The sequence below is a fragment of the Camelina sativa genome, chromosome 2 (assembly GCF_000633955.1).
Source record: "Camelina sativa cultivar DH55 chromosome 2, Cs, whole genome shotgun sequence".
NCBI lineage: Eukaryota > Viridiplantae > Streptophyta > Magnoliopsida > Brassicales > Brassicaceae > Camelina > Camelina sativa.
This window is the reverse complement of record NC_025686.1, coordinates 2881191-2893801: the sequence shown is the minus strand read 5'-3', so window position 1 is coordinate 2893801 and position 12611 is coordinate 2881191. Positions and strand designations below refer to the sequence as shown.

The 12611-nt window shown below is 33.8% G+C and overlaps 1 protein-coding gene across 1 annotated transcript; it reads right to left on the bottom strand.

Moving 5' to 3' along the window:
- Nucleotides 4269–5691, bottom strand: LOC104715992 (oxygen-evolving enhancer protein 3-2, chloroplastic). The gene is made up of 3 exons (XM_010433354.1): nt 5294–5691; nt 4619–4914; nt 4269–4516 (listed from the first exon to the last, which is right to left on the bottom strand). The coding sequence occupies exons 1-3, from the start codon at nt 5589–5591 to the stop codon at nt 4418–4420; spliced, it is 693 nt and encodes a 230-aa protein (XP_010431656.1). The 5' UTR covers nt 5592–5691; the 3' UTR covers nt 4269–4417.

Here is a 12611-nt window from a genome sequence, read left to right as displayed (position 1 = left end):
TTTAATGAAAACAGGAATAGCTACTCTTTTGGAATGATTTGAAAGTTTTGATATTTGAAGGAACTAGATAAAGCAAGAAATGAGTTTATATTTGGATTTTAGTAAAAAAAGTTAATGTGCATTATATTTTGTTAGGTAATCTCTATTTATATTGTTTTGTTCTTTAAAAAAAATGTGCATTAATTTTATCACAATTATATATATATGATTTATATGATGTGTTCCTTAACTTGAAAGCAAAAGCAAAATCATAATTTGAAAAAACCATTTTTTTCTGTGATGAAAACAAAAGGAATGAAGAAGTTCTTAAAAGAATCAGCCAAGAACAGTTTGGTTTGGTTAAGGTGTTAATAAATGTAGCAAAAAGGATAGAAACTAGAAAGGTTTATTTTAAATGAATAAATATCAAGTAAGTCAAATGTTGACATTCAAGTAAAATTAATTAATAGATAAAACGTTTTGTGTGGATTAAGTCATACCACCCAATCGAACTCTCTTGGGTTTTAGGGTTTTGTCTTCATTTTTACTTTGGAAATGTTCCCAAATCTTCTTTTAATAATACTAAATATATGCTCATGTCATCTGATTTGACTCCTTAACCACAACTCCACTATTAGTTAATTGATCATATTTGGTTAACTTATCTAATCTCATATCATATCATTATATTTATAGATGTATATACTTGATTAGTTTATTTTCATTTTTAAAATCAGGTTTGCAATTGCAGTCATGGTCAATTAAATGGCTTCGAGGAATAAAAATACCATAAACTTAACATGTCTAACTACTTAACTATAATTTTTGACTTTTTTTCCTGTTAAAGTAAGACTTAATATAACTTAATTACAATTTGTTGACTTTGCTCGTTAAGCTTAGAAATCCATATTCATCTCGTCATTGTTTTTAATATCATGTCATCAAATTTGGATGTTAATTAACGAAGTGTACATCTTTTATAGACATCAAAGTAAATTTGGATGCGACTTCCGCTTGATTCTTCAAGAACAAATTTTATATTCTGTAAGAACATATTCTTCAAGACATAACAATTACACGACCATATGGTCTAACCTCCTTCATCTATATCATTGTTTTTAATTTAATTCTGAAGTTTAGTGTATCTCGTGGAGTGGGAAATACTTAGAAAAGGTGAAGAAATTAACAAATACGAACAAAAAACTTAGAAAAGTGTTAGTGGTTTAAGTGTCCTTTGAACTAACCACACGTCTATTTATTGTTCACGGTCTATTTTTAAAAAAATGGTTCGTTATGATGAAAAAACAAGTGTATATATATATAGTCTCGCTCATAAATAACAAAAATTATCTATTAAACGTAGAGTATTTAACCCATGTAATGTTGCAAGATGATACAATGAATGTAATTTTTTAACCATATATTAACGTATGGCGTATGCGACTCTCGGGGCCACTCCAGAACATAAGCAAGCAAACATATTGTATAGGGTCGTACAATGTTAAATAATGTTTCTGGAAGAACTTTTTGTAGATTTTTTAAATATATATCAGCAAGAAAGCTCAATTTTGTGGAAGAAATTTTGAAACTGTTGGATTGGCGCACTGGCGATCCAGTTCATTTCGTCTTGCCTTCAAATTTGACAGACAAAAACGGATTAAAAGTTCATTTAAAATTAGACAAGCACTGAAAAAAAATCTATACTTTAAACAAATGTTATTATATTCTCACCCAATAAAAAACAAATGTTACTATATAATATGAGTTATACATTTGATATATGTATAAAAATGCAAATCAGTGGTGTAATACATACCTAACAAATTGTACCAACATTTATAAATATATATATATATATATATATATTCATATTGTGATTTACGTATTGTATATCATTTTAAATAATATATTTGAATTAATTGCATATCTTAATTGAATATCTATCAAAATCAATGAATTTAGTGAATATATAGTGTGGGTAAAAATGCAATGATTAAAAACTTGAGAAATTGTGTTACTAAAAATATTAATTCCAAATTTTATTATAACTTTTCTTTCAAAAATTGAATTTCTTAATATTTTTAATATAAAGTTAATATAGTTATGCTAATGCACTTAAGACTATCTACCTATAGGATTTTTTTGTTGGAAACAAATTAAAAAAAATTGTTAATCAATAGATTTTTCATTTTTAATCATTAAATTAATCATTTATTTTTATAATTTGAATTAAAAAATGAAGAGAAAAGTTGTAAGACTGAAAATATCCATTTGAATCCTATTTAAAAGCTGCAATTTCGGGAATATTAATTATAGCATGATTGGAGATTGGATATAACTTATAAGTATGTTTGTTAAAGGTGGAAATAAAACCATCTTTTTTTTTGTGCACCAATAAAGTCTGAAGTAAAGACGAAGAGATCTATTAAAGAGGATTATTAGTTGGATTCTCTTTTATGTTGACAAGTAATTTGAATTTGGCTTGTAAAAAATAAATTGATTTTATACATTATTTGGATTTGTATTTAAGGATTTCTGTAATTTTAAATGTATTTTCGAAAATAATATTTATTAAAAAAATGTTTACCTAAAAATATTTTGCTACCAAAATAAGAGTTATAGGAAAATGGTAGGAGAGAATTGCTAGGAAACTGGTCAGAGCGAATTCGTAGGAAAATTGTAGGAAATATTTAATAGGAAAATGGTAAGAACTGATTTCCTATATTGGCAAGAAAATTGTCATAAACTTTTTATGCAATTCTCTGTTATGTGAATGTGGAAGCAATTCTCTATATTTTTTTTACCATTTTTCTCTCTTCAGTTTCATTTATGTTGTGTTTATGATATAAATGTAAAAGCGTCTTCCAACAAATAAAATGGTGAATTTGCATTAAGCCAGTAAACCAATATTTTCTTGAAAACTATTATTAACTTCAACTTGGTTTTGGTTTATAGGCTAACTTGATGTTTCTGGAAGATTTCTAATAAAAAAATAACAAGTTGTGGGAAGAGAAAAAAGTTTGTCCGTCATCTCTCATTATTTCTCTGATCAGATCTGTATTTTTTAGAATTTTACATTTGCGCAATGCAAATTAGAACTAGTGAGATATATGAAACTCTAGCCAAGATCAATGGCAACCCAAATTAATGTGTTCTTTTATCATCAACATAGTGACAATACAAGTCTAGAATATAGACAAAAGGAGTCATCACTTATATATGGTCTTATATTGTTAAACACTATATTTAGATAACTTTTTTCAAAGATTTCTTTTTTATTTTAACAAAATGGTCCAGCTTTTTGGTTATGCATAAGTATAGAAAAAAAAAGTTAGAATCGCTAGATAGAGACTAGTACTCTACAAATCATTCAATTTGCATTCAAATTCGGCAGACAATAGCGGGTTGAAAGTTTATTTAGAACAAGATAAGCACAAGAAAATTTCTATACTATAAACAAATGTTAATATATAATATAATTTATGTATGTATAGAAATGATAATCAATGGTGTAATATATAAATATATTTGAAAATGCATATGATAAAGTGTACTAACCTTCATAAAATATTTTTTTTTCAGATTGCGATTTTACATATTATATATGTACTTAAATGGTAGAGCTGAATTAATTACATATCTTAATAGAATATATATATATATATATATCTATAATTCTATATCCCATTTATATTTACATTTTTTTTTTTGGGAAACTCATTAAAGAAATTGTTAATAAATAGATTATAATCATATATTTTTATAATTTGAATAAACAAAAAATGCGGAGAACATTTTGTAAGAGTGAGAATATCCATTCCAATCCCATTTGAAAGCTGCATAATTGGAGATTGCTTATAAAGTTATAAGTATGTGTGTTGAAGGCGCCAATAACACCATCTATTATATTCTGGTCTCATTTATCTATTATATTCTGGTCTTTCTTTGTCTGAAGTAAAATAGGAGGATTTCTATAGAAGATGATTAATAGGTGGATTATCTTTTATGTGGACAAGTAATTTAAATTTGGCTTATAACAAATACTTGATTTTATACATTATTTGGATTCATATTTAATGAATTTTCGTAATTTAAAATTTATTTTTGAATCTAAAAACTTATTAAAACAAAATTAATTAATTAGGAATATTTTGCGACCCAAAATATGAGTTGTAGCCTTGTAGGAAAATGGTAAGAGAAGATTGGTGATGATGCATAGGAATGATCGCCTAGGTAGAATTAGCTAATATCATCCGTAGTGTTTTGCTAAAGAGTCAGCTGCCAATATATTGGTTAAATCTTGAAACTGAAATTAGAAATAACCGATTAATCTGATTAGACAAGAAGTGGAGGAGAAAGACAAAGTACTTTGGATTGTAATAATTGATAATGTAACATCGACGTCATCAAACACATTACAAAGCCAATCTTTTCTTCTTTAACCGAGCTTGGCAAGAACATTGTTCAAACTTGAGACCGTTTCTGAGTAATACTTCTCAGCATCTGGGCTGCTCTTTGACCTCGCCGCATAGTCCAACTAAAATCAAGAAAACAACAATCTCAGAGACTCAGATCATCGATGCACACTCTAACTTCTTAACCAAGAAACCAGTAAAAAGAAACCCTAAATATAACTTACGTTGTCGATGGTTTGGAAGAGCTTGCCGGTAAGTTCTTTAAGGCCCTGTTTCTCTCCCTTAGGCTTAGCGGAGATAACGGTGTTAAGATCGTAACGGAGGTACGATGCTCTTAAACGGAGATCGTTCTGAACGTAAGGCCAAGCTTTTTTGTCGATCAGTGACTTAACGTTGATGATCTCTTTAGCAGATTCTTTGGCTCTAGCTGCAGCTTCTGTTGGTGACAGTGGCTGTAAGTAAAACCTGTCTTTCAATGCCAATGAAAAGTCTCTTGCCTGGTCTGAGTTATCTGTTCCAGCTGCTCACACGCACAGATCAAAAGCCACATTAATCAATCAAACACAACCAAACCGATCTCTATAGTCTAATTAAGACCGGTTTGTGACGACACTGATAGATAAACCGGCTTTTATATGGTTTAATTTGGGTTTAAATGGATATAGAACTAAAAACCAAATATACTAACCCAAACCAAAAACTCATATATCTTTCTAAACTTTAAAGATACGTTTGATAGAGAAACCAAAAAGTCCAAAACCAAGGTCAAGTCATTAGTAAATCACATCTATAATTTTGCATGCAATTAAGGGTGTTCGAATCGATGAAACTAAATCGATTCGAACCAAACCGAACTTAGTCAATAATGTGAAATTTTGGTTCACGTAGTTTTTACTTACGTAGACCACCGGAAGGAAGTGGAGGACCACCAACTTTGATCGGAATAGCTTCAGCAAAAACAGCCTTAACAAACGAACCACCGGCTAAACCAGCAGCCACGAGCCCGATCACTGACCGACGACTACTTTCAGGTACGGACTCGTTCTGCTGAGCCCTGATCACAAGTCCGGATCTCTGAGACCCAACCGTGACTCTTGAGATGTTCAAACGATTTGAGCCGTTGATCTGGAGACTTCCTTCAAGGACAGCCTGAGATGCACCACGTAAACCAGCCATCGAAGTCACTGCTTGAGCCATTTTTTTTTTTTTCTTCTTCTTCAGTTCTGATTTGAATATTTTGATTAGAGAAGAAGATTCGTTTGAGTTATAATTTTTGGTGTTTGGGTTATGTGACAAAGGATACCTTATCTTATTCATGTTGGTCTTTAGATTACTCGGATATGGTTTTAACCACTATTACGTTAACACGTGTTATCTTGATTCTCAATTTTGCCACATAGGATTGAGATCGAGTGTAGCGGAATGCGACTGTCACGTGGCAGCATGACGTGGAAATTGACCTATTCGGTTCAAGCTAACTTGGTGCATGTAGGCCTGGGCATATTACCCATACCCGAATTCCGAACCCGAATCCGACCCGAAGTAACCGGTTCGGTACGGGTACGGGTTAGTGATAATATCCGATCGGTTTCTATCTTTTACTAAATCGGATATCCGTACCCGATCGGGTAATATCCGATACCCGATATTAAACTGAATACACCCGAACATATATACACATTAGCAATAGAATATTACAAATCCCTAATCCCCTTTCTTCCTTTCCATTGCCGATTTGATTTTGATTCACCCACCGCCATAGCTAGATTCAACTTCCCTTTTCCAAAAACCATTCAATCGATATAAGACCCAATTCTTCAAACTGGAAACCCTAAATCTCCAATATCATCTTCTCCGCCGTCTGAAAATCCTCGGAGGCAATCACAGGTACTTTTCTTCTTCTTCTTGTTCAATCATAATCTGTAATTATGTCTTCACAAGATTTTCTGAATGTTATTTTGCTCAGCAAAGTTTGCTGCATGTTTGATTGTTTTTATCCTCTTATTCAATCGTTTTTTTGTTTGTAATCTGTAATGTTTTGGTTTTTTTTTTTTGTTGTTGTAGTTAGTCTATGCTTCTTCTTCTTGTTCAATCATAATCTGTAATTATATCTTCACACAAAGATTTTTTGAATGTTAATTTGCTGTAATGTTTGCTACATGTTCGATTGTTTTTTTTTTGTTTTTTTTGTCAACAAGATGACTATGGTTTTAATTGGTGAGTTTCATCTAATCGCATGTCACATTTTTTGGTTCTTGCTATTGAATACTGATGTAATTCACATTATATTTCACAGGGACAGTTGGAAGTTTATCTTCAAGATTCTTCAAGAATTTTTAGTTTCAATCTCTTAGTCACATTCTCTCTTCTATTTGAACGATCTATCATACTCTTTGGTTTTGGTCAATTTACTCTTTAGTTTTATGTCTTTCTTCTCTTTGATTTTATGTCCTTCTATTCTACTACTCTTTCTACGTTTATTGGATTAATGTCATGAAACTCTTTATTGGATTCAGATTTCTATCTCTTTTACTCTTTCTTCTCTATGTTTTTATGTTTGTAGTTATGTCTTTATTGGATTCAGATTTCTATCGGGTTTATTGTGGGTTTTCTATGCAATTCAGTATAAAATAACCAAACACCATTGGTTATCTGATCTTTATATCGGTTTCGGGTATTACCCGAAATTAACCGAACCCGATGCTAACCGAACCGAACCCGACCCGATAATAGAGAATACCCGAACGGGTTATAACTCCAAACCCGAAAACCCGAAAACCCGAACACCCGAACCCGGATCCGAGCCAGAATCCGAATGCCCAGGCCTAGGTGTATGTAATTTGGTGTTATTGGAATTATTTTTTTTTCTTAAAAAAAAATATATATATATGTGAAGAAATAGTAGTTTAAATCCAACTAAAGTACCAACCAAAATAAAGAGAGACGAAATAAACATCTCATAAGTTTGTTAAAAAAACCGATTATAAGCAGAAATCGAAAACAAAAACTAAAGTATAAAAATGCTCATTCTCATCCATTTTCCTACAAATTAATCATGATTGATGTATCATATTTTCCTTTCTACCTCCATTTTGTTTTTTTCTAGAAAAATCAGGAAAATAAAAGAATATTAAAAACATTCACAAAAACATGCATGGATAAGTTTTACATAAACATTTACGGGTTAAAAATTTAAATCTAGACAGATCAAATTGAATAGTAAAGACTAAAGACTAATGAGCTGAGTAAATGAACTTCACTTAAAGAGAATATTGCCGATAATGCCATGAACAGTAACATTGTTTCTCTCCAATGCCACTTTCCTTAAAACTTCTTCTAAAATACCATAGGATCCACTTTCATCTATTTAAAATGACAAAAATGCTCTCTATTTTCTTTCTCCTCTTTTCTCTCTCGATCTCTCATCCCTCATCTCTCTCTTTTCTTATCTCATCTTTCTTTCTTTTTTTCTTCAACAACAAATAAATCACTACACATGATATATATTTCTTCTTTGTTTTTTTTTTCTTTCTTTCTTATCTCTGTTTTCTTTCTTTCTTTCTTATCTCTGTTTTCTTTCTTTTCCTTCTTTTCTCTTTCTCTATTTGAAGATATTAATTTTCAAATCTGCTTATTTTTTTTGTTCTCTACTACTCAGATTTGCGGCTCAGGTGGTGGACACAAGTGTTGGAATCCAAGAAACCATCATTGGAAATCAAACTAGGTATTACTTAATAGACCAGATTTAGAAAAGAGGATTCGGATCTGGTCTACCGACATTTGTCTATCAGTGGATTCCGCTTGTCGATTATACGATTAGTGTGGGCAGACCTACAGAGGTGGACCAATTTTTTGTTATCGAAGGACAAGTATTGTCATCAAGCGGATCTGGTCCACTAAGAAAAACCGGTGGACAAAAACGTGGTGGACATTACTTTATAGACCAGATTTAGAAGAGATGATTCAAATTTAGTCTACCGATATTTGTCTATCAGTAGAATTTGCTTGTCGATTGTACGATTAGTGTGGACAGACCTAATGGGATAGACCAATTTTTTGTTTGAAGGACAACTGTTATCACCAAGCGGATCTGGTCCACTAAGAAAGTCGGTGGACAAAAACGTGGTAGACAAAAAACTGTCCAAGCATTGATTTTGGTCCACCGGAGATNTTTTTTTTTCTTTCTTTCTTATCTCTGTTTTCTTTCTTTCTTTCTTATCTCTGTTTTCTTTCTTTTCCTTCTTTTCTCTTTCTCTATTTGAAGATATTAATTTTCAAATCTGCTTATTTTTTTTGTTCTCTACTACTCAGATTTGCGGCTCAGGTGGTGGACACAAGTGTTGGAATCCAAGAAACCATCATTGGAAATCAAACTAGGTATTACTTAATAGACCAGATTTAGAAAAGAGGATTCGGATCTGGTCTACCGACATTTGTCTATCAGTGGATTCCGCTTGTCGATTATACGATTAGTGTGGGCAGACCTACAGAGGTGGACCAATTTTTTGTTATCGAAGGACAAGTATTGTCATCAAGCGGATCTGGTCCACTAAGAAAAACCGGTGGACAAAAACGTGGTGGACATTACTTTATAGACCAGATTTAGAAGAGATGATTCAAATTTAGTCTACCGATATTTGTCTATCAGTAGAATTTGCTTGTCGATTGTACGATTAGTGTGGACAGACCTAATGGGATAGACCAATTTTTTGTTTGAAGGACAACTGTTATCACCAAGCGGATCTGGTCCACTAAGAAAGTCGGTGGACAAAAACGTGGTAGACAAAAAACTGTCCAAGCATTGATTTTGGTCCACCGGAGATATCTGCATACATGAAGGGTGGAAAAAACTTGGTTGCACAATTTTTTTTATTTTTTTTCTTCTTGTAATTAAAGGGTAAAAATGTATTTTACTTCTATGGCATAAAACAAAAAAGTGGCATTTCTAAAGAGAAAACAAAAAAGTGGCATTTTTCACAACTTTAGTTTTGAAAATGGCATTTCTCATAAAAATTCCCTTCACTTAAACCTTTACTTAACAAACTCAAAAATAAAGAAGAAAGCGTAAAACTAAAATCTCCAAAATTAGCTATAACAAAAAGTTAAATATAAACTGAAACTAAAATAAAAAATATAAAACTGTGACAACCCATTCATTTCAAAAGTATACTATATATAATCTATTTTACAAAATACAGTAAGTAGTGTAAGCAATCATCATGATTTGGGTATAAAATTTGCATTGGGTGTTCGTTTGCTCTCTCTCTCTCTCTCTCTCTCTGTTCATCTAGTCTAGACATTGAAGACCTAAAACTAACTAATTTTTGTTTTGAATTGAGTTATTTTGTTGATAAAAATGTAAATTTCCCTTTAACTTGTTTATTTCACGGTGATTCAAGCATAGCCCAATAACTTGACATTTTTGAGAAAATATAAATTTCTAATTCTCTTTATGTAAACCTAAATGTAAAACTCTAAATAAATCCCAAAATAAAAAAACCAATTTCCTTTTCACCTTAGTAACCCTCCTTGTTGGATAAGCTAACACTATAAATACAATTGTTAAATCTTCTTCATTCAATTGATGAAGAAGAGTCAATCCCTAATTTCTGAATCTTCATCTTCAATTGATTAATCTTCTTCATCCAATATAAGCTTACTACTCCGACATGTTGAAACTTGATGCAGCGAGGAAGGAGCAGGGAGAGGGTGCAACATCGGTCTGGTGGGACATCACGAGGTGTCCTCTTCCCCCTGACGTTGACGCTCGTCTGGTCGGTCCGTTTATAAAACGGGAGTTGAAGAAATTAGGATACTCTGGTCCTATCACCATCACTGCCATTGGCATACTATCAGAGGTCTCTAATGACGTCCTCAAAGACCTCGCTTCCACTGGGATCCACCTTCATCACGTCCCAACAGATTTCAAACCTATTTTGTGTAGTTTGTGGGCGTGGACATATTATAATCGACCTCCGGCTAATATAATGGTCATATCTCCTCAGGAGATCTTCGGTTCTTTTCTTGAGCAGAAAGCGTTTAAATACAACATTCTTGGGCCAATTTATAAACTTGACCCTGTGACTAAGCGACCTCCCAGAACCATGAGAGAGTGTCCAGGATGCTTCCCCTGGGAAAACTTACTGCCAAGCATCAGGGCAGATGCAATGTATTCAAATCCAGGGGCACTTGAGGAGGAAGGGGAGTGTAATCGAATGGCTGAATCTGTAAGTGCATCAGAGCTCTGAAGGTGACAGGAGCTTGCGAAGTGTCTCAGAGTGCTGATATGCTGACGTGGCAGATGGGCTGACGTGGAAGAAGATTATGGACGCCGTGATAAGAAGCGTGAAGAGGAAGGAAGAAGAAGATCAAGATATACACGAAGATATTGAGTGTATATTTGATTGAGAGAGTTAAGGGAGGATATTTCTTAGGATAAGGAATATTTCCTTTTAGTTAGGGATTCACAAGATCTAGGTTAGAGATCGTGAGTGAAGGGTTTAAAAGAGACGAGGGCTAGCCGCAAAAAGAGCTAGCACTCGTGGGAAAAGTTTGAGAGATTTGTAAACCTTCAAGCAAACAAAAAGAGCTTTGAAGGTGAGTGTGTTTTTACTCTTTTAGATCTACACAGGGGTTTGTGTTAGATAGACAAGAGAGTAGGCTTAGATTCATAACTTGTAAAAGGGAATTTTTATAAGTTTGAATAAAAGCGTTTGCTTGGCGCATTTCCAAGCAGTTTGAGTGATTTGCTGTCCTCTATACCTTTACAATTGGTATCAGAGCAAGCACCTGATAAAAAGTTCTGATATCCTTTTTCAACAGGTGAGATCTTGCGGCAAGGGTATGGAGAAATCACTGGATTTTGTTGCGGTTCAATCACCATTGAAACTCGATCCTGAGTGCTTTGGTTTTTGGAAGGTGTCAATCAAGCAGGCCATCTCAAGCATTGACATGGAAGCTTGGTTCGCGGTGGAAGATGGTTGGTCACATCCGACGGAGAAAAATGAGAAGGGAGACATGGTGCCTAAGCACATGAAGAAATGGACAGCCGAAGAAAAAGCGGAGTCCAAACATAACTCACAGGCTCTGTCAGTTATCTTCAAGTCGTTGCCTAGGGACATTTTCAATCAAGTTCAAGGGTGTGAAGCTGCCAAGGAAGCATGGGACATTCTGGTAGTCACGTTTGAAGGCACAAGTAGGGTCAAACGTACAAGGCTGGACAATCTCGCTTCAGATTTTGAAAACTTGCACATGACAGAAACTGAGTCAGTTGCTGATTACAGCAGTCGTCTGAGTGGTATTGCACAAGAAGCTGTAGTTTTGGGTAAACGCTACAAGGACAAGAAGCTGGTGAAGAAATTCCTCAGGAGTCTGCCAGATAAGTTTCAACCACACAGGTCTGCCATTGATGTTTCACTGAATTCTGATGAGCTCAAGTACAATCAAGTGGTTGGGATGATGCAGGCATTTGAGATACAGCTGAAGAAGAAGGAAAAGATAAATGAGAAATCATTTGCTCTCAAAGCCATTGAGGAACAGAAGATTGCAGAGTCTCAGGAAGTTGCAGATGAAGAAAAAGTCGGCTTGTTGGTTAAGAAATACTTTCGCAAGATGGAAAGAGGTCAGCGGAAGGGAACATCATCGGTCTTGAAATCCGATACTGATAAGGAGATCAGGAAGGGTGACAAGCAAGAACGACAGTGTGCTGAATGTGAGGGTTTTGGGCATTACAAGTCTGAATGTCCAAACAACAAACGAAAGAACTCTTTGCAATGCTATGGATGTAAGGGCTACGGTCATACTAAGTTTGATTGTCCTTCACGGGAAAACAAGCAGAAGTCCTACATCACTTGGAGTGAGAGCGACTCATATGAAAAGGTTGGCAAAGGAGATGTTCTTAACAGCTTCCTTGCACTGCTGGGTGTCATTGAGGAAGATGAAGAAGATGATTTGGTGCTGGAAATCAACGACGTAGATGAGAAGGTGAATTCTGAGTCAGAAGGAGAAGAGGCAGATTTGTCAGTAGAAGATCAGATAGAGCTTCTCATCAAGACGGTGGTTCAGAAGACTCAAGACAACACACAGTTAACTTCTGAGAGAGATACCTTGCAGCTTCATGTTTCCATGATCTCTAAAGAATTAAGTGAAGAAAAGGCAAAGACTCTGCGATTTGAGAAGCAGTTAGATGAACAGCTGAAGAATATCAGGATGCTGAAT

Bases quoted from the DNA above. Each gene is read 5' to 3' on its own strand.
- LOC104715992 (XM_010433354.1), bottom strand. From the start codon at position 5,591: ATGGCTCAAGCAGTGACTTCGATGGCTGGTTTACGTGGTGCATCTCAG. The intron at 4,915-5,293 runs GTAAGTAAAAAC...GCGTGTGAGCAG, and splicing joins ACTTCCTTCCGGTGGTCTAC to CTGGAACAGATAACTCAGAC. The intron at 4,517-4,618 runs GTAAGTTATATT...TCTTGATTTTAG, and splicing joins TCTTCCAAACCATCGACAAC to TTGGACTATGCGGCGAGGTC.